Source organism: Fringilla coelebs, assembly GCF_963513975.1.
Source record: "Fringilla coelebs genome assembly, chromosome: 1".
Classification (NCBI taxonomy): domain Eukaryota; kingdom Metazoa; phylum Chordata; class Aves; order Passeriformes; family Fringillidae; genus Fringilla; species Fringilla coelebs.
Window position 1 is genome coordinate 128288993 of NC_140028.1, and position 24090 is coordinate 128313082.

Sequence of the window (24090 nt, forward strand, 5' to 3'; positions counted from 1 at the left end):
GGCGACCGGGCCCTTCACAGGGATGAGGCTGCGCTCGCCCCGCAACGCCGGCGTTCCGCCGGCGCCCGAGGCCGCGTCCCCCGCCGCCTCGCCCGGCGCCCAGCGCGGAGCCCGCAGGGCCGGTCCGGACCGTGCCGGGCGATCACGGGGCCGCGGCGGGGCCGGGCGGGGGCGGCGCCCCATCCCTGCCTGTGCGAGCGAGCGGTGACGGCCGGCGCTGGCGGGCTGGTGCGCAGGCGGGGAAGCTGCGTGCCGCGGTCGGAAGGGAGGGGAGCGGAGGAAGGGAAGGGACGGGAAGGGGTGGCCGCGCCGGGCACAGCATGGCTGCCAAGGTAAGGCACCGCCGCCGGCGGGCGGGCGGGCGGCGGGGAAGGGGCCGCGGCGGGGCGCTTGCCGGGCTTGACCTCGGGCCTGTCCTTGACGAAACCCGAGGTGGCGCCTCCTCCTCTTCCTCCTCGCGGCTCGGCGGCCGCTCGCAGTCGGCCCCGGGGAGCGGGGAGCGGGCAGCGGGCGGCCCCCGGCCGGTGGGGCAGTGTGCCAGCGCGGCGAGCATCCGCAGCTGCCCGCGCCGGGAGCAGCGGGCCCGAGCTCCCCTTGCAATGCATCATCGGCGTGCATGACACTGCACGGCGCCTCCCGCGGCCGGTGTCGGTGCCGGTGTCGGCGCCGGTGTCGGTACCGGTGCCGGTGTCGGCGCCGGTATCGGTGCCGGTGTCGGCGCCGGCGTCGCTCTCCCCGGCGAAGCCCCCCACTGCCCCGCCGGGCACCCGTGCCCTGGCCCGGCCGCGGCTCCGCCAAGCGCAGTTGGGCCCGGCAGTGCCTCAGTGAGAGCCCCGCCGAGCGCCTCGTTACACAGTGTACAGATACAGACAGATACACGTACACACGTGCCGTACATGCGGACGGGAGGATGCAGCGGGTTCTCGGGACGGCGGCAGGCAGGTCCCGCAGTGGGCACAGATGTTGGCCCTGCCCTGCTTGCAGGCCTTACCGTGATTGTTCCTTTCTGCTTTTTCTCCCATTTTCTCCATGTACCTTTTTTTACCTTCTGTTTTCACATCTGGGTATCATTTCCAACGATTTTTACTTCTCAGTGCTGGCCTGTCAGGTGGATACCTGCTATTTAGGCTTTTTTGCTGATCAGAAGGATAAATAAATTGAAATACGTTATTTAATCACCTAGTAATATACTCCTATCCCAGAAAAAAAAAAAATAGCCATTAGTTGGATCAAGGCTAAAGGGAGAAAAAATTGGATATAGTGTTGGTGTTTCAAAACTTGCTAATTTCATTAGGTTTCATATTTGAATACTGACACTTCAAAAAGAAAGTGCTCCATGTCCTTTCATTGAAGTCAGTGATGAAACTTACATTGAGGAAAAATCAGGAAACAAATCTTCCCCAAACAACTCAAAGCATGGCTCAGTGTGGCCAGAGTTGAGTGCTCCTTTACTTTAGCTAGGATATGTTAGAGCTGCTTTGGTCAGCACCTTTCTCAGTAAGAACGTAGGTTATCTGAACTGCATGCTCTTTTAGTGGATTGAGCAATATTTGATTCCTCACTGCTGGTGGATGTAAAGCAGTCATCCCCAAATCTTGTACTGACTTTGTGAATCTTAGGTGACCTATCTAGCCTTTTTAAAATTTTTTGATTCCCCACTGGTCCATACACACGTCGGTTGCATCTTACCAAACTATTGGTGTTTAAAGACTTAAAAGTCTTCTATTTTCTGGCTTTTTGAACCTTTTACTTATTTTCTCTTCCAAGCAGTGGTTTATAATCTACAATCCATTTTAACCTCTGCTAGTCACATACACTTAAAAATACTTTATGTGTAGTTAGTGTTTGTCTAATCAGGTAGACGTGTGTGCTCCATGCTACACATTTGCATGGTGTCCTTTTTCCTTAAGCTAGATTTATTGCACAGTTCAGATCCCTAAAATCTACACAAGCATATGTTGGAAAGACTCAGCACTTTAAGAGGCACTTAATTGAATATTGTATATGTCAGATTACATCAGGCTTGTCAGAGAGATACCCAATAAAAAGAATAATGGCTTAATTGTCATGTCATAAGCATTCTTGGTATATTGCAAGGCAGAGATACAGCTCTTTGTACCCCAGGGTGTACAGTCTTCACATAGCTTCCAAGGAAGGCTTCTGGTTTGTAAGCCTAAACACATTCTGAGAGACTAATGTTAAAAACAAACAAACTAGAACTGTGAGCAGCTAGAATGGATTAATTACATTACCTTGTGGGACTTCAAGGGGGTTTTGTCTTCTTCAGCTGAAACAGTTAAATGCAGGTAAATTTCTATTTATATTGAGGTTAGTAGCAAAATGTAACATTTTGTACTTTGAGGGTAACATCTGAGTTTAGGTTCTGCAAGCACACATGTGAATAACTTCACCACGGAAAGAGCTTCTGGGCCTGAAGTTATTCACATGTGCTTGCAGGCACGCGCCTTGATTTGTGTTCTAACTTCCTCACTGATGCATCTCAGTAATGTTTGCCTTTTTCACCTCAGCCAAACAATGGACTGGTGAGTTAAATGCTTTTTCTAAAATTTCTTTAGTACTTTTTCCTTGCCAGTATCCTGCATGACCGCTTCCTTTAATTTTTTAATTATACCCTTTTAGGCATATGAGTCTTTGGGATTGAATGTAATTGGTCTTTGCTTGCAAGATTTCAAATGTTGACATATTAAGCAAACTCTAGGAATTCAGTCTCTCAAAAGGAAAACCCAAATGGGATACTGTTAAGGCTGCATAGTTAAGCACTCAGGTATCAAGAAATGGGCACTACAGCCCAGTTTAATTTCTTTCACTGTATATAGCTCAATGTTTCCAACTTACACAATGTACATTTCCAACTTAAACAATGTACATTACACATAATTGTCTTTTCTTAAACTTTGAAAACATTTTCTGAAACTGTTTTGGGAAAACTCTGCTATAAATTATATTCACACAAATTTCCAGTAAAAACCAGAGGTGAGATTTTCTAGCAGATTTTTACCCCATTGGTAATTAAATTACCATCCTAGGTACTGGCTTCTTTTTCTGCAGTGTGCAAAAAAAGAGGCGATGTGGAACATCTTTATGGTAGTGCAGGTACAAAGCACTAATGCTTTGCGTAGTGTGTCCTGCTTATTTCTTCATTTTGAGTGTTTAACGATGCAATCACAATGTTGTTTTTCTGCCCTTTAGCCAGATAGTTCTAAAGAGAATTTACATAGTCTAGCTAATGCCCCTTGCTGTTCACCTGGTGTGTATTTTACAGCAAAATTAAATGTTTGTGTTGAGTGAATGTCAGTTACCCTTGATCCCTATTCTGCTACAAGTTCTGGGCATAGCTGTTGTCTCATGCATGTGCAAAGTGTGACTTGCTGTCTTTAAAGTTCTACTGCTTGGTAAAATATAAACATATTTTCAGTGGGAGATCCTAAGGTATGTCTCAATGAGACTTCTTTCTGTAGTTGATTTTGCCTTTGCTACTATGCTACCTTGTCTGTTCAACTTAAGGTCAGAAATTGATATTTATAATGGGAGCTAGTATATATAATATTTTTAATCTTTATATTTCATAACCACTAAGCTACATTCAAAACAGTTAAAAATTGCATTAGTGAAAATTCCAAACTCAAATAATTTTGATAGATAAATCAAAGCCTAGTAAACTGTAAAAACAGTGGCTTAGCATGGAAGCACGTGAAGACCATTAAACTTTATCTCTGCTGTGGTTAGCATGTGAATAAACTTTTGTAATTGTATGAACCGCGTAATAATGGTACAGAAGTTGATTTTAAAATACTGTGGAATATCTCTGTTTCTAATGTAATTGTTTTTTGTGTGTCGTGTGTGCACTTTATCCATTGGGCACGTACTGGTCGCCTGTACTACTCAGAATATATAAGTTACTTTAAAATTATTGTCTTATGAACAAAGTGAGCATGCTAAAAAAGCTAGCTGTAAAATGACTGTTCAAGTGAAGGCATGAACCTTACATCAGTACCCGATGGGACTTGCTTGCATGCTTAATTTTAAGTGCATGTATAAATCTTTCTAAGACTGTCAGAACCACATCAATAATGTAACAAAAAGAGATTTGTTGCTGACTTATGTGACAATATTTGGGATAGTTCTAATGCAAGGTAAAGAAAATTGGTTATGCAATTTTCATGTATTTAACTTTTTTTTGTAATTCTCTTTTCTCTTGTGTTTTTCTGGAACTGTTTGTTATGGAAGCTGTATCAGTGGAGTTAAATGTTGTTTCTGGTTACAGCCACATCTACCTTTAAAATCCTAAACCTTGTCACGCCAAAAATAGTTAGTCCCCAGGCACAAGCTCCTTGTATGTCTTGGTGTTACTACAGTCAGACATCTCACACTGAACATCCCAGTCCTGCAAGATGCATCACCTCAGCTGTATTAACTGGAGTTCTGAGAGGGATTGATACCTCTGGCCCTGCCTCTACAAACCTTTTTGTGTGCAGAAGCGATCCAGTGCCTGCCCTGGATGATGTGAATTAGTGAGGTTTGGGTAAGCAGCGACTGAAATGCAGGCACAATGGCAGTGCAGTTCTAAATAAACACGATTGAAAACAACGCCAAAACTATTAGATGCTGACACAGCCATGCCACTTTGATTATTTTGCTGCCATGCACACCCAGTGTGTCCTTTTGTGCATCATACGGCTCCATTTTGCCTCTTTGTTCAGCTCCTCCTTCTGTGCCCGTTTTCCTGTGCTAGCAGTAGCATGCAGTGTGCCTGGGAACAGATTAAATTCGCTCTTCTTGCCCTCAATCGTGCCATTCTTCCCTTCCTCCAGCAAAATGGAAGAGGAGAATTGCATTGCATTGGACATGGATTTGTTGGGCCCTCAGAAAAGAAGAGGTGAGGGATTCTGGCATCACGATGGGCTCCTGTGTCCATGAAAGGAGTGGAGTCCATTGTGGACAGGCTCCAGCCACTCAGTGAGATCAGTTGTGGAGAGAAAAGTGGTTGGTGAGTAAGGAGAGAGCAATCTGTTTCCCTGAAGCACCACTGAGTTTAGTTACTATAGATTTAATAGTGTTATGGCACTTAATGACACCGTGGTAATTTTTTGGATTTGATAGCACTGTGCAATATCCACATGGAAAATCCTGTTACTAGTCTGTACAGGTCCAGCAGTGCTTGCTCATGCATAGTTATATTTTTGATCTGTGCAGAAATATGTAAATTATTATATGCATCATAAGACTCTTCTTTCCACTTTCCCCTCAGAAAAAACCCATGTATTTATGCTGCTTATGACTTATTACTGCATCTTGCTTTCTTAAGAGACCAGAATTTGCTTGATAGAGGGACATTGAATTTGTATGAGTGCTGATAACTTCAGACCTTTTCTAAGTACAAAGTAGCATGACTGATGACTGCAGCTGAAACAGAGGAGAAACCAAGTCATTTACTCCACTGTCCTGCCTGTCACAGTTTATGTGTTTGGTTTCATCTGGTTTCTTTTATTGCATAGATCTTTGTTTACGATGTGTACCTTCAGGAGACCTGATTGAATCCCAGTCTCACAAGATTCACAGCAGGCAACAGGGCCCACTGGCAAGAATAATCCCAGGAAAGACATTCATGGAGCAATTCTGCTGTGGAAAAATTCCATACAGCTCTCTGCTGCAGTGGATCCTGAGTTACCCTGAAAAGAAACTTTATTACAGTGGGGTTTTTGTCTCAATTGAGTTTACCTGTCTTTGTATTCCTGTTTCCTCTCTGACCCCACCTTTCCTTGTCAGAGCAAGGTGGGGGCAAGAGGAGGTGGTGGAAGAGGTTGTTTTACATCTTCAATGTGTTAGGTACTGATGGCATAACATGTTGCAACTGCCAGTGGTTTTGGCAAGTTTTTGGAACTTTCTCCTTTCTATTATGGTATCCCTGTAAGAGGAATTGCAGGGTGACTTTGCTTCATGTATAGCCTAGGAGAGGGCTACTGGATCCAGCAGTTATGTGTATACCTTGTCTTTTGTGATGCCTGCTGAAGAGTATTTAAAGTTATCTGGATTTTATCACACTGGGAAATAATCTGCTCTTTCTATGCAGCTTTGTGTCGCAGGAGGTTAGAGGAGCTCTTCGAAGTGTGCCTCAAACCACATGTTAGAGGCACTGGAGCTGTAATGTAGACAAGCTTACAGCCCTGAATGATAACAATGTGTCTTCTGACCAGCTTGTTTAGGCCAATATCTATTTTATTTGTCTATGTTGTCCAAGGAGTATGACAAGGAGGTATGTGATATTGTATTTCCTGGAAGATGGAATGAATGTGCTGCTGAATTTTAGCTTAATTTTTGCTTTTGATCTATGGAATTGCCTCTGCTTTGGCTGTAGAATGGCTTTACCATACTGAATAGAGCCTGTGTGTTCGTATGGTGCCAAACCTAAACTTGTGTAAGGCCTCTAGGCATTACTTTACTCTGCTAATCATGCTGTTTTGCTTTAGCTACAACATAATCTTCAGGAACTGATGTTTTATGGTGCTAGATAGCTATGGCTAGTAAAATGTAAGGTTGCATGTTTTCTGATGCATTCTCTTTCTGGAAAGTATCTGTATCTCAGTCATTTGCAGAGAGACAAAGAGGTCCTTATAAAAATACTCTATATTCAATTGCTTTGGAATAAAGCAATTTCAGCTGAAGCTGTGTTAAAACACTTAAAGGAACACTGTAAATGCAGTTTTTAAAATAATGTCATGCTATTTACAAGATCTTAGAAACAGGCAATTGCAATTATATTCTTTACCAAAAATGTTACTTGACCTGAACAAAATCCAGTGTGTTAAAGGATGAAATTGCTCACAAGGAATGGGTTGTTGGCATTTTTCTTTTCCTCTGAAGAGAGAAAAAATAAACATTTGAGAGAGACAGTGGCAAAGTGACTGCATGTACACCAAACTATGTGCATTTAGAGAAGAAACAGAAGAAATACAGCTTGTCGCAGGACTAATCACATTCCTCTTGTTGGATACATGTGAGATCCCTAAACATCAGCTGCTGGATTTATATATTTATGATGTCTTGCATGCCTAGGCAGCCTGCCAGAAGTGTTTTTGTGCTGACCGATATGGTCACTCTTCGAGCCTCCTTGGAGATCTGCCTTACACTGGCCATGTGAAAACCAATTTAGAAAAAGATGATTTTTTTGGCTGTTCTTTAGACTGACATCTCCATGCCTAACTTTTTTACCCACTTGACTTTGGAATTAAGAAACCTACCAGAGCGGTCAGGAAACGGTGCCAAAACAGTCAAGTGTGCTCATTAGGGAGCATCTAAGGCAGCCAGTGGGATATGAAAGAATAGGGATGAAGGAGAGGAAAGTCCCTGGAGGATCTTTAGAGAGCAAGGTTTACGCCTCCGTTTCAGGCAGGGCCTTTTCGCTGTGTTGTTATAATGTAACACAAGGGCAAGAGGTGTGGGGCAGAACCTGATTCTGTTTCTAGCCATTATGCCACCCTGCTGAGAGAGGGGAGATTTGGATTCTTTGTTGCCAGCAGTGTTGATGCATTTTGCATGCAGGATGCCTCCGGGAGGGCTGCTGCCCGGTGCTCGCTGCCAGCGTGCATTAGACGTGCTGCATGTGTGGTTGCTGGGCGCCTGGTCTGAAATGTCTCTACCTGCTCAAATCAGGGCTGCAGCAGGTCTGGATGTGCACCTTGGGGAAACTTCTGGAATCCTAAAGCCTTAAATTGCATGCGACTTTCTGCTTGTACAAATGGAATGGTTTTTGCATCATGCTGTGACTAGAGGGAGTGGAGCGTGCTAATGGATCAGACCCTCAGAGGCTGAGCAAAGTGGAGTTTGCAAATACACAAACACAGTTTTATTTGTACAGAGTGCTCTGAGATGGGCAGACTTGTGCCCACACAGCCAGACCTTTTAAAAATACTTCTAAAATCTTAGTATCATCACTACTCCATATCTTTAGGATCTTATGGGTTCTTCTTTGAAAGCCAAGGCTAGGCTAGACCAGGTCTCTAGGACTAGTTCATTGCCTTCCTGGTGCTGGGCTGATTGTTCTCTGCTCTGATGCCAGGGCTGAACTTGCTTCTCTTGGTTGGGTTGGTGTGGAGAGGTACCTGGTTGTTTCCTGAACTGCCAGGTCACTGCAGTTTTTAAAAGCTGGCAGTAGCTGTGAAGTTGTGATTTCACTAAATAACGATTCAATGGCATTCCTAGGGTGGTAAAATGGTGCAGGGGTGAATTAGAGCGGATAACTGACTGGGAAAAAAGGGACACTTTTTTTCCCCTGTTTTTAGTGTATATGAATTGGTTTTGTTTGCATCAGATCAGATCAGTTCCCTAGTACAGTTCACAGCAAAGCAGTTTGAAGAGTTACGTGGATGGCACTGAGCATAGAAATACCTTAAGCTGGAAACCTGCAAAGGGTTGTTTAGTGTGACTGCTATAGGAATATTTACTGCTGAACATTTATAGATACTTTCACATTTTCCACTGCAAAGAAGTAAGAGGGTTTTTTACATTTGGTTAGTGGTTTGCCTGTTGTCAGCCATGGATAGCCATAGAGGTTGTAGGGATTTTTCCCTGAAGGTAGGAGGTGCGGTGCAAGAATGTAGCCATGAGGATGTAACTGTAATATTGCTTAGGCAAAATTGTGAGATTGTCATAGAACTAATTGGTCAACTAATTACCCACAAGTTATTTGCATGCCAGTAGGCAAAAATTTAAACTGAAAGAAGGAAAGTAAAAAATGGAACTGAAACACCAAGAAAGCTTTGTCATGATTTTTCTTTTAAATATTTATACTCTTTTAAAGTATTTTGTCCAGTTTTCTCTGTATAGCCTAATACCTGGACTGATAGGAATGTTTTTAAAAGGAGTTTTTTTAGTAAGAAGAAGTTAAAAGTCAGACTTCCCTTGCAAATGGTTTCTACTATTGTGTTGCCTTTTTTTTTTTTTTTTTTTAAGATATGTCTCTGATTGGCTTATTTATGTAGTCAAAAGTGACCTGACTATGCTGTAGAAGGAGTAACTGCCACTTGCTTTAGGCAAGTTTGTTTGGTTTTGCCTTGATGGGCCTAGCTGGTCCCTACATGCTTTTCTAACAGTGCCAATCAGCCTTAGCTCAACACAGAAGATGACTGCAGCCTTAGTCTGTAGGAGTCAGGCAGCTGGTGAAATTCTAACTGAGAAATTAAATCCTAGCTCTCCAGAAATTTAGAAAATTAAAGGAGGACGACTTTGATGACGGATGCTGAAGATGAAGGAACTTTGAGAGCTGTGTGATAATCCGTGTTTTATTTTCCTTTGATTGGTAGCTTTTGAATGATTGATACAAATGTGAATTGTTAAGCACTCTGTCATTTTATGAATTATCCATATTAAAATGTATAAAAGTCAAAATGAAAAACAAACCTACAGAGAGGTTTATGCATTTGTGGTTTAGGTTGCTGTTGCCTTTATGACTTATGACCTCCACATGCCCTTGGTACTGCTCCCTACCAGTGAGTCCATGTTTGCATCAATAATATTAGTTTATCCCTTCGGTAGAAGACCTGATCTCAAAGGGTCTGGACAAGAGCTGGAGGCAGGGTAGTCTGAGAACAGACACCTGAGACCTTTTCTGGGATTTGCATTTGTGTTGGTTTTTTTGCTGTTATGTTTTTTGTTTGTTTTAATTTGATTTGGTTTTGTTTTTTTTTTTAACCCAGATATCCTATTTGGAAAACTTAGGCAATCTAAGTTTATTGTAATAACTAGTACTACCACAACCAGTGATTGTTGTAGTGTTTCCATTCTTAAGTGACAGATTTTCTTTACCCTGCACATCTCTGTACTCTTTTCACATTTTTGGCATTCATACTGTTAATGTTTTAGGTGACTGTGATTGCAATGAATAGAACTGGTAACCTCTCTTGAGACTGTTAATTCTTGCTCCACAAACTGTCCTTAAGACAGGTGAACCCTTCCCAGCCCTGTTAGTGCTGTTTGCATTATTACTAGTTCTCTTTGATGAACACTAGTTGCAAATGATGGAAAAGGATGTTAGCATCACATCTTATCGCATACCACTGGTTAATTAAATTTGATCTATTGTGGAGAGAAACACAGTCAAATATTTATTCTGACCTGTAAGACCTCCTTTTTGTCGAGTGCAGTGCTTTGCAGAAAGCTAATAATGAATGTACTCCAGCACCTCTTTTGGGTATCTAGGGCAGGATTGTCTGGCAGCAAAACAGACTGATCAGGGAGGCAAATAGTTAATGTTATGTTGTAATTTGAAGAAGAATCCTTTAGAAACAGCATTTTAAAGCTCATTAAATGCTTTTTGACCAACATATATTATCTGATAGAAGCTGCCAGAATACAGAATTAAATTCACCTGCTAAGGTCCAAGTTTTGGTGAGCTGGCAATAATAGTCCTAGAGCTGTAGTTATCTATAGAACTGTTGTTAGATTATATTGAGATTAGCCACAAATAATATAGCTGGAACTTGATTGTGTCTTCTTTTCAAAACAGAAATATCAAAGAATAATTTTACTTGAAGGGTATTAGCATTACACTTAAAGGGTGCAGTCTCTAAATTATTTTCCAGTCTTCAGGTCCCACTGCGAATCAATCCCATGTGAAGATAATGTACACTGTAACTCTTAATGTCTAGTTTTTTAAAAAAAATTCCATCAGTTTAAACATTTCAGGGCTTTTAAAGGTTATTTTTGCAATTATTGGGACCTACCAGAAGAGTAATACATGTGTTTTATGTGTTCTTTACAACTATGATTGTTATGGCCTTGATGATTAGGATAATTGAAGGATTGAAAGAGTAAAGTTAATTTCAAAGCTAGAATACAGAAGATGTTGTGTAGCTAGATGACGATAGTTATTAGCCAGCCTTACAAATACATAGAAGCAGAGTTTGTTTTCCCTCCTCCTACAGAAGAGGAGACTGAGGGGAGACCTCATCACAGTCCAGAACTTCCTTATGAGGGGAAGAGGAGGGGCAGACGCTGATCCCTTTACTCTGGTGACCAGTGACAGAACCCAAGGGAAGAACCTGAAGTTGTGTCAGGGGAGGTTTAGGTTGAATATTAGGAGAAGGTTCTTCACCCAGAGAGTGGTTGGGCACTGGAACAGGCTCCCCAGGGAAGTGCTCACTGCACCAGGCCTGGCAGAGTTCAAGAAGTGTTGGGACAATGCCCTCAGGCTCATGGTGAGGAGGGAATTGTCCAGTCACCTTGGAGATGGTCCTGTGCAGGGACAGGGATTGGACTCGATCATCCTTGTGGGTCCCTTCCAACTCAGCATATTCTGTGATTCAGATGTTTTTGTGTAATTAGTATTCTGAAGTATCAAAACCATGGCTGTTGAGCTAAACAGCTGTTGAGCAAATCTAAAATATATCATTCCTGAGCAGTTGTGGAACTGCACAGGGAAGGAAGTGTGGGGAATCAAAGTCTGAGTATTTCCTCTATAATTGAACAGATTTCTTCTACTGAAAACTTTAAGAAAAGGATGAGAATAGAGATCTGATATAGTTGAATTTCACTTGTTGTTTCCCCAATAGAGCTTATTATTTCTCTGTTTGTGACAGTGATCTTGTTGGCACTTCCTTTGTAATTGAAATTTGATTTACTGGAATTCAAATTGTTATGTAAAATGCCATTGACCAGAGATTTTTCCAACTCCATGCACTGTTTTGTATCTACCTTTTCACATTTTTCGGTTTCTGTAGGTGAATACTACCTGATCTTTATTCACCCAGGATTTAAAAATGTTCTTTCCTGGAGCCAAGCTGCATTTCTATCTGAGAAGATAAGTTTAAACTTAATGGGAAATAGAAGGTTCAAAGAAGGTTCTGTGGCAGGTTGGAGTCTTTTTTTAGAGCTGGCTTTGCAAGGAGATGAAGAGAAAAAATTAACTAGCGCTCACTGTGCTTTGTTTTTCATTCTGACATTGTGTACAGGGAAAAATGCCTGTAGATTTCAGAATATGAAAGGGCACACATTTTTCTTTCCTGATGATGTTTGCCCACTACTTAAAAATGCAAGGGGAGGAGGCTTTCACAAGGATGATCCTAAACCAAATGCCAGCTAGTAGGAGGAAGAAATTCTAGTTGTCCTTATATTTTAGTTGCTGTTTCTCATCCCAACTTCCCTGAACTCTCTCAGCCAGCAGAATCATCATTTTGAGGTATTTTGTGTCTTTGCTTCAGCCAATGGATATATAATTCTGGGAAGTTATCAAAAGTGCCCACTTCATCAAAGTAGAGCAGTAAATTAGAGTAGTTTTAAAGAAATAAATTAGAGCAAATTATTCAATGTTGGAGTAGCTTGAGCGGCATCTGACTACATCTTCCATCAAAGGTTGATGGGTGTTAATCAAAATGCAGGTAACATCTCCAAAACATGAAAGGCCGTCAGCAGGATCATGACACAAAGATTCTATGTCTGTACATGCAACTCTGGTTTGAAGGTCTGTGTTCAAGTGTGTAGACATGTGGTTTCCAATACTGGGAAATAAGACCTCCTGTCTAATGCCTCTTAGTAGTTAGTGTGTTTATGGTGTGGCTTTGTTTGTTTTTCTTTTTTTTGCAGTTCTTTTACATCAGGTGCCCTCTGCATCTGCTTAGGCAAGTCTGGGGTCTGGTGTGGGCTCTTAGTGTGGGAGAGAGACTGAGATGTTGCCTCGTATCAGTCACAAGGCAGGAGTCTCCTTACTTAAGACTTAATTGAAAGATATGTCCTGCAATAGCAGTCATGCGTTACCATCTGTCCTTTGTTATGTGACTTTCCTGTCTTATCTGTCCATTGCATGACCTGATGTGTTGGTCTTAATTTAGGATAGTAGAGGTCTGCAAGTTAGTACTACTGAATACAAACAGCAGACTTCATTACTGTTGTCATTTTTCTCTGCCTTGGAAATACAACCTATTTCCAGTCTTCCCTGAATCCTGGGCTGCTAAAACCTCTTGGTCACGTATTTTATTATTGTAGTTCTTTATCATGTTTGACAACTACTATTTGATGAAACATCGCTGATTTAACAGATCTTTGACAGAAGAAACCTTTAAGTGAGGCACTGAGTATGAAAAGCCATTAGAAAAACACGGTATGTAAAAATACTGCGTCTGCTTGATTCCTTCTCTCAGCCCATTGTGCAGTCTGAATCTGACTAGAGAAATCTTCACGTGTTTGGGAGAAGAAATTTTTGAATAATTTCACATTTCCATTAAAATAGTTTTTGTCACTGACATCAAGTCAGCCTTCCTCCTTCCTGTCACTTCACCTGTCTAAGACTGCTTGCCATTGTGTGTCAGTCTAACTGGAAACTACTTTCTAAAGATCATGAATTAGTCCCATGTTGATGCTGTTCAGAAGGAAGAAAAACATGGCAACAACAAACTTTGTACAACTGCTTTTACAGACCTAGATCAGTAACTTGGTCTGAATTTTTTCTGTCAAGACTAACTGGTGTAAAGCAGCAGGTTCAGTCTTTTCTGCACTGTGAAGATTATACTACAGGAGTTTTGAGCCTCTTTTGTCTCCATAAAGAAAACAGTGGTGTAAAACTCTTAATGACTGCAAAACTTTGCAATTTGCTTTTGGTTTTCCATTACATGTAACCTATAGATTCAGTATCTCAGGTATGAGAATAGCCCAGACCAGAATACTTAATTCTCAAGTGTGCGAGCATTGAAATCCTGTATAGTTGAAATAGCACTTAATAGTTCCTTATTCTGAATGCCTTTGACAAGCTGATAATAAATCAGCTTTTTCCCCTTTTTCTGTGCATGTGTGGCGAGAGAAGGAAGTAAAGAGAGCACTGAACTCTTGAAAATGATGGAAATATCTTAGCAAAATATGCACAGAAAGACTGCCAAATACACTTGTTTTCCTCCAGTGTTTTTAGGAAGTTTTACACAGAATTTGTGCCTACAAGTCTTTTGTAGCTTCGAAAAGCTGAGGCTTTGTGTTGTGGATGACCCATAATTTGATCAAACAAAGGTGTATATAATGAAAACTAGTGTGAGATATCCTGGCTTTTCTGTTCACTGCTGATTTTCTGGGATAGTGTGGGTTGTGAAAGCTGTGAGGTGTAATCACTAACTGATCATCCAGCGTGGGTTTTTTTTTTGGTGGGTTTTTTTTTGTTTGTTTGTTTTGGTTTGGTTTGGTTTTTTTGTTGTTTTTGTTTTTGTTTTTGAGGTAAAGCATTAATTTTTTGTTTTGCAAAGTGCTGGATCAACTGGTCAGAAAGAGGTTTTTTGGAATTCTCCTATAGTTTTGACAGTTTGGGCTAAAAAGTAGGATACTGTGGAATGGCAGACATGGTGTTCTGAATTCATTTGGTGATGTCAGGGTGCTGGCATTAACCCAAATGTCCAAGGAATGAAATGGAAGAGCTCCTGGTTACTGAGGCATTAAAAGAAAAGTGCCAGGTCTTCTCTAGTGTCTTAAAACTGCTCTGTGTTTCTTAATCTGGTGTTTTTAGAGTTTAGTTTGACTGCAATGCCCTCAAAGCAAATGGAAGTCCATTTCTTGGGAAAAAGTGGTTCTATATTGTTTACCCCTCTGCTAGAAATGCTTTCCTGAAAGTGATTTTAAGGATTTTATCTTCAAATTCCCATCTTTCAATCAAAATGTTCAGTTTGACATCCTCATCATCATTTCCACTGCAACCAAGTGATCCCACAAAAACAGAGAGCAATGCAGCAGAAGTAAATTTAATGTTTTAATGAAACAGTTATTGCTTTATGCAAATATCTATGATAAAATAGATTCACAGATGAGAAGCCAAAATCATTCAAGCTAAAATCAGAATAGTTTGTAATTAAAATGCTGAAAATGTTTCCACAGTTTCTTAAGGAGGTTTGCAGGATTACAGTGGCAGCATTGCATAAAAAATATAGGTCTTCAGTGGTTTATTTATATTCCTGCAGGAAACTGTAAATTATTTCCAAGTACCCCCTTTGATAGCTTCACTTTTTGGTTCAGATATTTAGCAAGAACGAAGGTCGCACAACCAGAGTGTCCTGGGGCAGCTGTGTAATCTGCTAATATTTAAACATCAAGCAGTTGTTTGTTGTTAATATTGAAGGTAAGAATTGTGAAATAAAATGTTAAACTGCCTTTACTTTGTACTCCCTGTCTTCAGGGAGATTATGTAATAAGTTTAAATGAAAACCCATATGGTGCTAGTTGAACAAACAGTGATACCCTTGTTTACAGGCAAAAGAGAGTATGTTTGTGAACACATATTTTGGCATATGTATTTTGAGATGACAGGTAAAAATCTTTAAGGGAGAGAGATACATTGTTGATGTGAAAGAGGCTTATTAACATGTTTATGTGGGAAAGGTGGATAGTTACTGTAGCTCAGCTTTCACAGATCGTAGCCATGCTTCCTATGACCAGTATGCCACTGTGTTGAGTGCTGTAGGGATATAAAAAAGAAAAATAAATAGCATACTTTTGTGTTTCAAGTAGGAAAGTGTTACCTTTTGACCAAGTATGTTCTGGAATGCTCCTGTTATTTTTGTTAGCTATGGAGAAGGGTTCCTGACCACAGGACTTTAGCTTTTCTTTGAGTCTCACCATTTATAGCCTTTTAATAACTTTATTTGATGTGTGTGATGTTGTTTCTCTTTTGCAGGTGTCATTTGTTCTTTTTAAGGTTGTATATTGGATCCATACATCCATAAGGATTCATGTCCACTCCCACACCCTTCCCAGGTCTCTGAGCTGCTGAGCTGTAGCATTTTGAATAGAGCTGAATAGATGGAATTGATTATAAACAGGATCTTGAAAAGTGAACTTCTGTCTTCAAAGAAGAAAACACAACACTGAAACAAAACACATTTACCTGTCAGTTATTCCTACATAATTCCTGTTGTGCAATTATTGGTCAAGATATGTAATATACAGGAACTTTCCTCCAGCACATTTCTTTACCTGCTCATTCACAAGCATGGGGTTACAAATTACAGATTACTCTAGCAACAACTTAAGATGCTGCCTATAAACTTTCCACAAGTTTATGGAGACTGATTGCACGTAACTAAATTATACAAATTTTTGTATTATTATTATTATTATTATTATTATTATTATTATTATTATTATTATTATTATTGTAATTAGTAGTCATTTAAGAGCAGGTCATTCTGGTTATGATACCCTTCTATGGCACTGCTCCAGGTCTGCTTTCTTCAGAAGGCAGCAGGTTTTTGTTTGTTGCTGCAAACAATCTTGCTCACTCACTGGGACCTTGTGTTGACATCTGGGAGAGAAAATGATGCAGAAACCTTTTTTAACATTGTTCAGGTTGTCCTTGCCATTGTTGGTTCTTTACTTCATGGAGGTGTCAGATAAAGCATGGGATGCCTCTTTTTAGGTCTCTGTGTGTACTGTATCATGTCAGGTGCAATTGAGGTCTCTGAAGAAGTTCCCTGGGAGTGCAGCATCATACCATTGTTTTGAATCTTTGGATTGTGACTTTTCTTGGTGGAAGAACCTCTTTAGGCTGTTGTAGTTGCTTTGTGCTATGGCAGGGCAAAGTGAATGTTTGGGTGGTGGTTGGGGTCTGAAGCTTGAAGCTAGGTGAAACCAGAAGTGATTGTCTCCATTAAGCTGTGAACTGCTGGGAACCTTGAGCACCATGAGTGTGGGTACCTTGGAGAGGCTTGTTAGAAACTTGTATGTTGCATTCAGAGATGGATCTCTCTGAGCTCACTGTTGCCCTGCACAGCTGTGGGATGACGCTTCCGGAAGGTGCCACCTCCTGAGAACCATGGTGTTAAATGGCCTTTTGTCTTGTCACCTACCCATTGCTTCATCCTGGGTAAAATACATATTTTATGTTAATAACATTGAATGCCAGGTAAGATTCATGCTGCCCTAACAGTCTGCCAGTTCTCTCTTACAATTTTTGAATGATAACAGTGTCATTCAGTATCATCACTATCTGCTTTCTTCAGAAACTGCTTTCAATCTTGCAGTTGTTACACTGGAGAATTTGCCTATCCTTTGCTTCTTTGGGTGAGATGAATGTTTTTCTGCTAGATGTAAGCCTCTAGAAGACAAATTTCTGGAACTGGGATGGCTGCTATTGAAAGATGAGCATGAGGCAGTTGATGTCTTGAGCTTATGGTCAATGCACTGGTTGTACATTAGTTTTTTGTTGTAACAAAGCATGCCCTGGGAGAATCAAAAGGGAAAGTCTAATCTGGACTGAGATAGCCACCAAATATGTTTTATCAGGTTCATAATTCTTATATATGAATATTTCTGAAAGGTGTAAGGAAGTAAACACATTAACATCTATAATCTCATCTATCTATGATGAGCAGGAGTGGTTATTTTTGAAATATACCCATGACTGGATAAATAATATCACTTGAACATTCTCAGCAGCTCCTTTGAAAATAAACTTTTTTATTGAAGGACTCCTAATATATCTTATGTAGAATTATTACATTCTTCAAGTGAGTGGTGAGCTCTGGTTTGCTGAGATACACAGGAACATGTTAACGTTGCATAATGGCCAACACAATGTGGCTCACTTGTGTATCTTTAAATCACTGTCCTGAGTAAAAATGTGTTGCAGAAGAGCTATGAGACAATAGGGAATATTACTTTAAGGGAGAAGTTACAGTCACAGTATGGTAGCACTTTATGATGGATAGATAGAGTGATTGGAGAATTGGGCTTTTTCTGATAGTAGCATGAAAAGTGAAAAAAGTTTCTGTTTTTAACAAAGTTTAGGTTTTCAGATTCAGTTTCTTACTGTGGTGTAGTGCATCAATTTTTGTTGCAGGAATGATAGCTGTTGTATTCTTGTCCTAGTCTGGAGGCTGACTACAAATAGTCCAGTTTGTTCCTAACTCTATTTTCTGATAAGTGCTTAAAGTTTGGAGTGGTTTGTATTGGCCACAGTATGGTGCTTTTTCCTTTACTTAAATGATTTCACAAACCAATGGCAATGCCTAGCTATTTTAACCTTTGTGTTGGGGTAGTTTTACTGTCCTTCTGTTTTCCAGGTCTTTAAGTACAAAAATTCTAGAAGTACACACTCAAAAGGTATTTTTACATAGCATTGAATAGCTAATCTTAGAAATTCTTGTAGCAGTTTTTCTTAAAATATGTACTACTCCCACCTTGGTTTCTGTACCTACTTGGAAGTATTGGACAAACTGGGCAAGGTTATTCTTGTGAGTATATAATTGGTAGCTGTGTGTTGGTCCCTTATGAGTTTGTGTGCAAAATTACTATGGTTCATTGGGAGTCTCCTTGTGTGAGAACCATCTTATGAACAAGCCATCTGCATTTGCTCTGGGACTTTGAAAGTAGGATCAAAGCTAGAAGGTAATTCCACAATAGGGTAGGTTTTTTAGCTTTGATGCACTTGGGGGAAGTGAAGCTTCCACCTCCCATGGTGCAGAAGACTGGGAATTGCCCAGAGATTTATAATTATGATGAAGTGAAGATGGATGTGAATAGTTTCACTTGCTATGCTGTTTTTGTTAGCTAACAAATTTGTTTTGCTTCACCAGTGTGTGGGGTAGACTCAACACAAATGTCTAGTTTCAATAGTGCTTATTCTGCATCTCTTCATGCTCAACCAGTCTGTAGGATATGAAAAGATCCTACAGAAGATTGTTGATTGTTGTTAATAGCATTCATTTATCTTAGCTTCTAGGTGTTACTAGACAAGGGAATGCTTAGTGTAGGGTTAGACTTTTGCAAAGTGTAGTTGAAATATTTGCCTGTGAGGATCAGAACTGTTTTTAGAAAAGAAAGGTCTCAAGGCTGATTGTGCTCAGACTGATCATGATTGATCAGTACCTACCTGCTTGGTAGTTGTCAACTTCTCTTGCAGTTCTTCTTAGCCTAAGCCTTTAGGCAGATATGCCAAATGCTATCTGAACTGTATTTTCCTAGGAGAAATACTTGGTTTACTCTTAAGGAGGTCTGTTGAGAAGGTTTTTGATCTGCATTCAGTGCAGCTCTCCTTGCAGTTGTCTGATTCTCTGCTTGGTGAGCTGGTGCACCTCTTGCTTGAAATCTTCCTTGCAATGTCAAGTTCTGCATAGTTCACTTACCGCTGCAGATCACAGTCAAGTTCTTTTACTGTAGAAGGTATGGCAGTTCTTTTGCTGAGGTGACAATATGCATGTTGGACTAACAGAAAACGCTTATTGAGGCAGCTGAAACAAGAGACAGTGCCCAGCACAGATGCTGATGCAGAACACTTGTGACTTAGGATATGGGTGTGATGACAGTAAGTGACCAAGGAGAGTTGCTAGGTCAGAAGAATGATTATATATGTTTATGGTAGTATTAGTCTAAGTAGGGAAGAAAGATGATTCTCATCTACATGAACAGGTTAGTTGTATTAAAATAAAAACTGGAGTATTGTCTTAGCATGATACTTAAACAGTAATAATGGGTTTCTGGTCTGAATTCAGACTTGGCCAGTAACTGTGCTTTAACTGGTTTCTGATATTCCAGTCACTCATTTAAAGAAGAATGTAAGGTCAAACCCCAGTTTGATCTCCTTTGGAGTTGCACATTTGAAGTGTATATGTATACTTTTAGCCAGAAGGAAACATTACAATGATCTAATCTGACCTCTTACATAAACTGGGCCACATGTGTTTGAGCCTTACAGGTGGGCTCAATAACTTGTGATGAAATAAAAGAATACCCCTACAAGACATAAGGTTTCAATTTTAATTTGAGGTCTTGTAGTGGTATGAAATACATTGCATTCTTTAGTTGTGTTTAAGAATGGATGAACTTCTGAAAAATAATCCTAATTTCAACACAAGTTACAAGAGCATGTGATCACTTGTTGAGCCTTTCATCAAACATCTTTTCTCTGTATGTGTCTGGAGATGGTGTTCTCTAGAGCTGAGCAGACTGAGCTCACCGCTGTCAGCTCTGCTACAGCTCTGCCTCTCTGCTTGGAGAAGGACAGCTGTCCAGCCTCTTACCTGCTCCGTGTCAGGAGGTTTTAAAGATACTGAGGTGTGGGGGGGGGCAGCCTTACCTCTGTTTTTCCTTCACATCTGAGTTGTATTCAGACTAAACCAAAAGAAAGAAAGAACATTATCTCTTTATCTTGGGTTAGGCCTGCTGTTGTTGCAATAAACTTTCTGGAATATTGGAGGAATTCCTAAGTATTCCTGGATCATTATCACCTTTCTACTCTATTCAGACTGTAGCTACCAAAATGATCTTTGAAGGTGAGAAGATCAGATACTGTATTTTTGCCATTAGGTTAATGTTATATTGACATTAATTATGACTTTCCAACTGCCCTTTTTCTTTCTTGCCCACCCATGTTGTTGTTCTTTACTGGATGGAGCGCATGATGCTATTAGTCTTTTTGTGTCTTTTGATACCATGCAATCTTTCACATCCTGTTTCTTCTACCTTGTGTATGACAAATATATTAATAGAATTGGTTGGAAATGTAATATAATGTTTGACTCTCAGTGGATTCTGTTTTCTTGTGTTGTACAGTTATATTTTTATGGAAAGACTTTGCATTTAATTTTGAGTATGGAAGTGAGACTGAAAATGCATGTCTCTGTAAATTGAACATAAGTCAATAAGGAGAAAAGAGGTCTGCTGGAGAAAATGGGCTGAAATTATGGTCAGGGTGCAAGGGAGTCTAAAGATATGATGAGCTCCAGCACCCAAATCAATCTGTGTTACTGTCCCTCACAGAGCTTTCCCTTTCTCTGTGCGCCCTTTGTTGAGTGTTATTGCTAACGGGAGGGACTCAGCATTTTTAAGTTCAGTTCTTATATTGCCTATTCTGTTTCATTCGTCATATATATTGTAACACACACGTACACGCAGTATGTTGCTAAAGACTCTCAGGTGTCTGCCTTAGGAATAAAAATCCCTGCTGGTATTTTCTATACATTATCCCAATCTTCCCTGTAGAGTGTTTTAACTTGATTATAGTCCTGCACTTCAGTTGATGTACTCTGTTGTCTCCTGGGTTTTTTAATAACAAATGTTTGTTAGAGGACGTTCTTCACTGAACCTTACTTAATAGAAGTTGCTGTTTTAAGTGTATATGTTACATAGTATTTCTTTGTAAAGAGCAGTAGCAACATTATTTCACTCAGGTATCCTTTATCAAATGCCTTCTCATGCCACTAGAGAGGTGTTAGGCCTGCCAGCACGTCTGATTTTATCTTTATGGAGAAAAGATGGAAGTAAAATGGAGAAGTCTTTCCAGTAACAAAACACATCCCCCGAACCCAGTTATGTGAGAGTCAGTAAATATCACCTGAGCTGACTGATGGAGAAGCAGCTTTCGTCTGTGGGTCACTTTTCATCAAGCATGCTGCCTGTCAGCTTGCAGTCTTGTTGGCATCAGGTTACTTAGCCTTCCAACTGTTGGCATAACAGTTTACAGAATGGTATGGAAAGTAATATTTTGACCTTTTCTAGAGTGGGAATCTTCTAGTAACACCTGTCATCAGGATCAGTTTTTGTGGCTGTGTGAGCAGCTTCAGCCTTGCCTCTAGCTGGGTATGGATGAAAATCTGAATTAAATGCTTCTCTTAGCCACTGGTATGGCTGCATTAGCATCAGTCTTCCTGAAGTTCTCATGTAGTGTAATAGAGGCTCTTTTCTTCAACTGGGATCAGATACACCTTTCAGAAAGCACATTGGTAGATGTGACATGGATGCACCAAATAACACGGTGTTAGCCATGCCTTTCCTCTCCTGTTTGCTGGGGAATGGAAAAATGAGGAAGTAGACTGTGGGAAATGGAGAAAAGCTGTGCTATGCAGCCACTGCTTGGGCTGCTAGTCTGCAGTTCTTCTGTGCATTCATTGACCTAACCAACTTTAACCTATCTTTCAGTACTGACAGTAAAAAACACCACTCAAATTCCCCTGTAATCAAAAGGGGGCTGAAAAAGGGTAGCTGGCCTGTGAGCACATCTCCCAAATTTCTCAGAGTTGTTAATATCAGTGAAATTAAAGGAAAATAGTGTAAGTTCATGTATCTTTTCCTTTTTTTCCTCCCTTGGTTTCTTTAGGCTTAGCTTTCTCTGACAGTATAAAATTTGAACTTTAAGACAGATAAAATATGATACTGATTTATATTTACTGCCTAAAGGTGTTTGAAGTGTCTTTCCTTTGCTTGTACAGTAGCAAGGTTCTGGATTGAAGCAGCATAGAAATACTGCTTTTTTTTTTTCTTTCCACTAGAGAGTTCCCAACTGCTCTAGACTATCAGATTTTTACAAATGGGTTAAATTAAATCTCTGCTCACAGTGATTATATTTAGGACAGCTTGCATTTTCGAAAACACATATTTTTATATTCTTAGCTTCACAATTACACTTTGATTTTTTGCAATGCTTTCACACAGATTTCTATGTAGACACAGGATTGGGACTCCAGCTGTGGGCTTTGTCAGTTGAGCATAGGTGTGGTTTTTCCCTTTTAAAAAACTTATAGAATTTTATAAGAAACCGTAATCATCCACTTTTCTTAAAATACTCTGGGTTTTGGTTTGGTTTTTTGGGGGGGTTTTGCATGTTTTTGTGGGGTTTTTTGTTGTATTTTTTAGTTTTTAAATGAACCATCTAGGGTGAGGACAAACTTACTCAAGATTCGTCATTAAGTGTATGTGTGAGGATATAATGCCGTTGTACAGACTTACACAGACTCCTTCTATTTTCTGCAATAGGTCAGTATGCTTCCAGAAATGCACTTGGATTTGCATTTGCCTTTACAGTCTAGCATTGCTATGAAGAGTTAGGAAAGTAAAGTAGTGTTTTACTGATAATAATTCTGATGTTTAATTCTTAAGTGAGGGTAAGATTGTGTGTCTTGTCCTTTGGCTGTTTGTTCCCCATTATAATTTTTTTGAAAATCCATGTTTGCTTGCAGAGTATTTGTTTTTTTAATTTGGAATAGATGGATGTTCTGAATTGGCTTATCAGATGAGGGTTACTATGTTAGCAAGCAAGATTTTATCAAGTTATCTTGAAGAAGGAAAGGGAAACTATAGTAGCACAGACTGAGGGGACACATCCACTTACTGCCAAAAGCAGCAAAAGGATTGTATGGTATATCAACCAGGATAATACTGATGGACTTTCTCCACAATGGGTTGACTATTTTTTTGATTCAGTGTTTTGAAAAAAAATCTAATTTGGGCTTGTGGTGGTAAATATAACTCAGATTTTAGTTTGAAGTTGCTAATTTGATCTGCAGAAAAATCTAGATACTCTAAATACTGCTTTCTGAATTAATCTCATTAAAAAGATATACACTGTAAGCTTATAATGGTGTGATAAACCAAATAGTTACATTGAAATTCAGTTTTTATGGAGCTGCTTTCTTGAACAAGTTTGTGAGTCTGAGTATTTCATTCTTGCCATTTATCACTTATGGAATGTGTATGGTACTCTGAAATCTTTAGGTGAAAGGCGCTGGAGGTGTAAAAATCTGTGGTAAAGATAGTATAATGCTGAATCCCAGCAGAGAGGTATGCTATAGAGATGTGATTCTTGAATGTCTTTATGACTTGTTAATGTGTGCTTGTTTAAGACTTGCAGGGTTGCATAACGAAAGCAGAACAAAAATATTGAATAAACTTATGTAAGTGTGAAATGGATAAAATGAGCGTGGCCAACTAAAGCTGTGCCTAATTTATCCAAGGTGAACATTTATTTTCATCACTCATTCTGTTGTTTGTGTTCTTGTTGTTAAATGACACTTTGACACCTTCTGTGTAAGCTATGCATATTAATATTAATATAATTGTATTTACTTGTAGGTGGCTCTAACCAAAAGAGCTGATCCAGCTGAGTTGAAAGCAATATTTTTGAAGGTATGTGTAAAGTAAATATTTTACTCTCTCTGCTTAAATTTTTCATATCTTTTGCTCCATTATTTCAGCATACAACTCTTGATAGTTTTTTTCCAACCATTAATCATTCACCGTATTATTACCATGTTAGACTTAAATACCATTATCAGAATTGAACAATGCTCACCAAGAAGTCAGATATATTCCTGAGTGATTATTGTATTGACTCAGAAG

The 24090-nt window shown here is 39.9% G+C and overlaps 1 protein-coding gene across 1 annotated transcript in view; it reads left to right on the forward strand.

The window, feature by feature from the left end:
* The first annotated feature begins 300 nt into the window (after positions 1–300).
* The window catches only part of SLC25A13 (solute carrier family 25 member 13), a 98608-nt gene continuing 74818 nt past the window's right edge, over positions 301–24090 (forward strand). Inside the window, exons 1-2 of the mRNA XM_084215693.1 lie at positions 301–332; positions 23824–23877. Coding sequence (XP_084071819.1) covers positions 321–332; positions 23824–23877 — 66 coding nt within the window. The 5' untranslated portion in view covers positions 301–320. The remainder of the gene's footprint in view (positions 333–23823; positions 23878–24090) is intronic.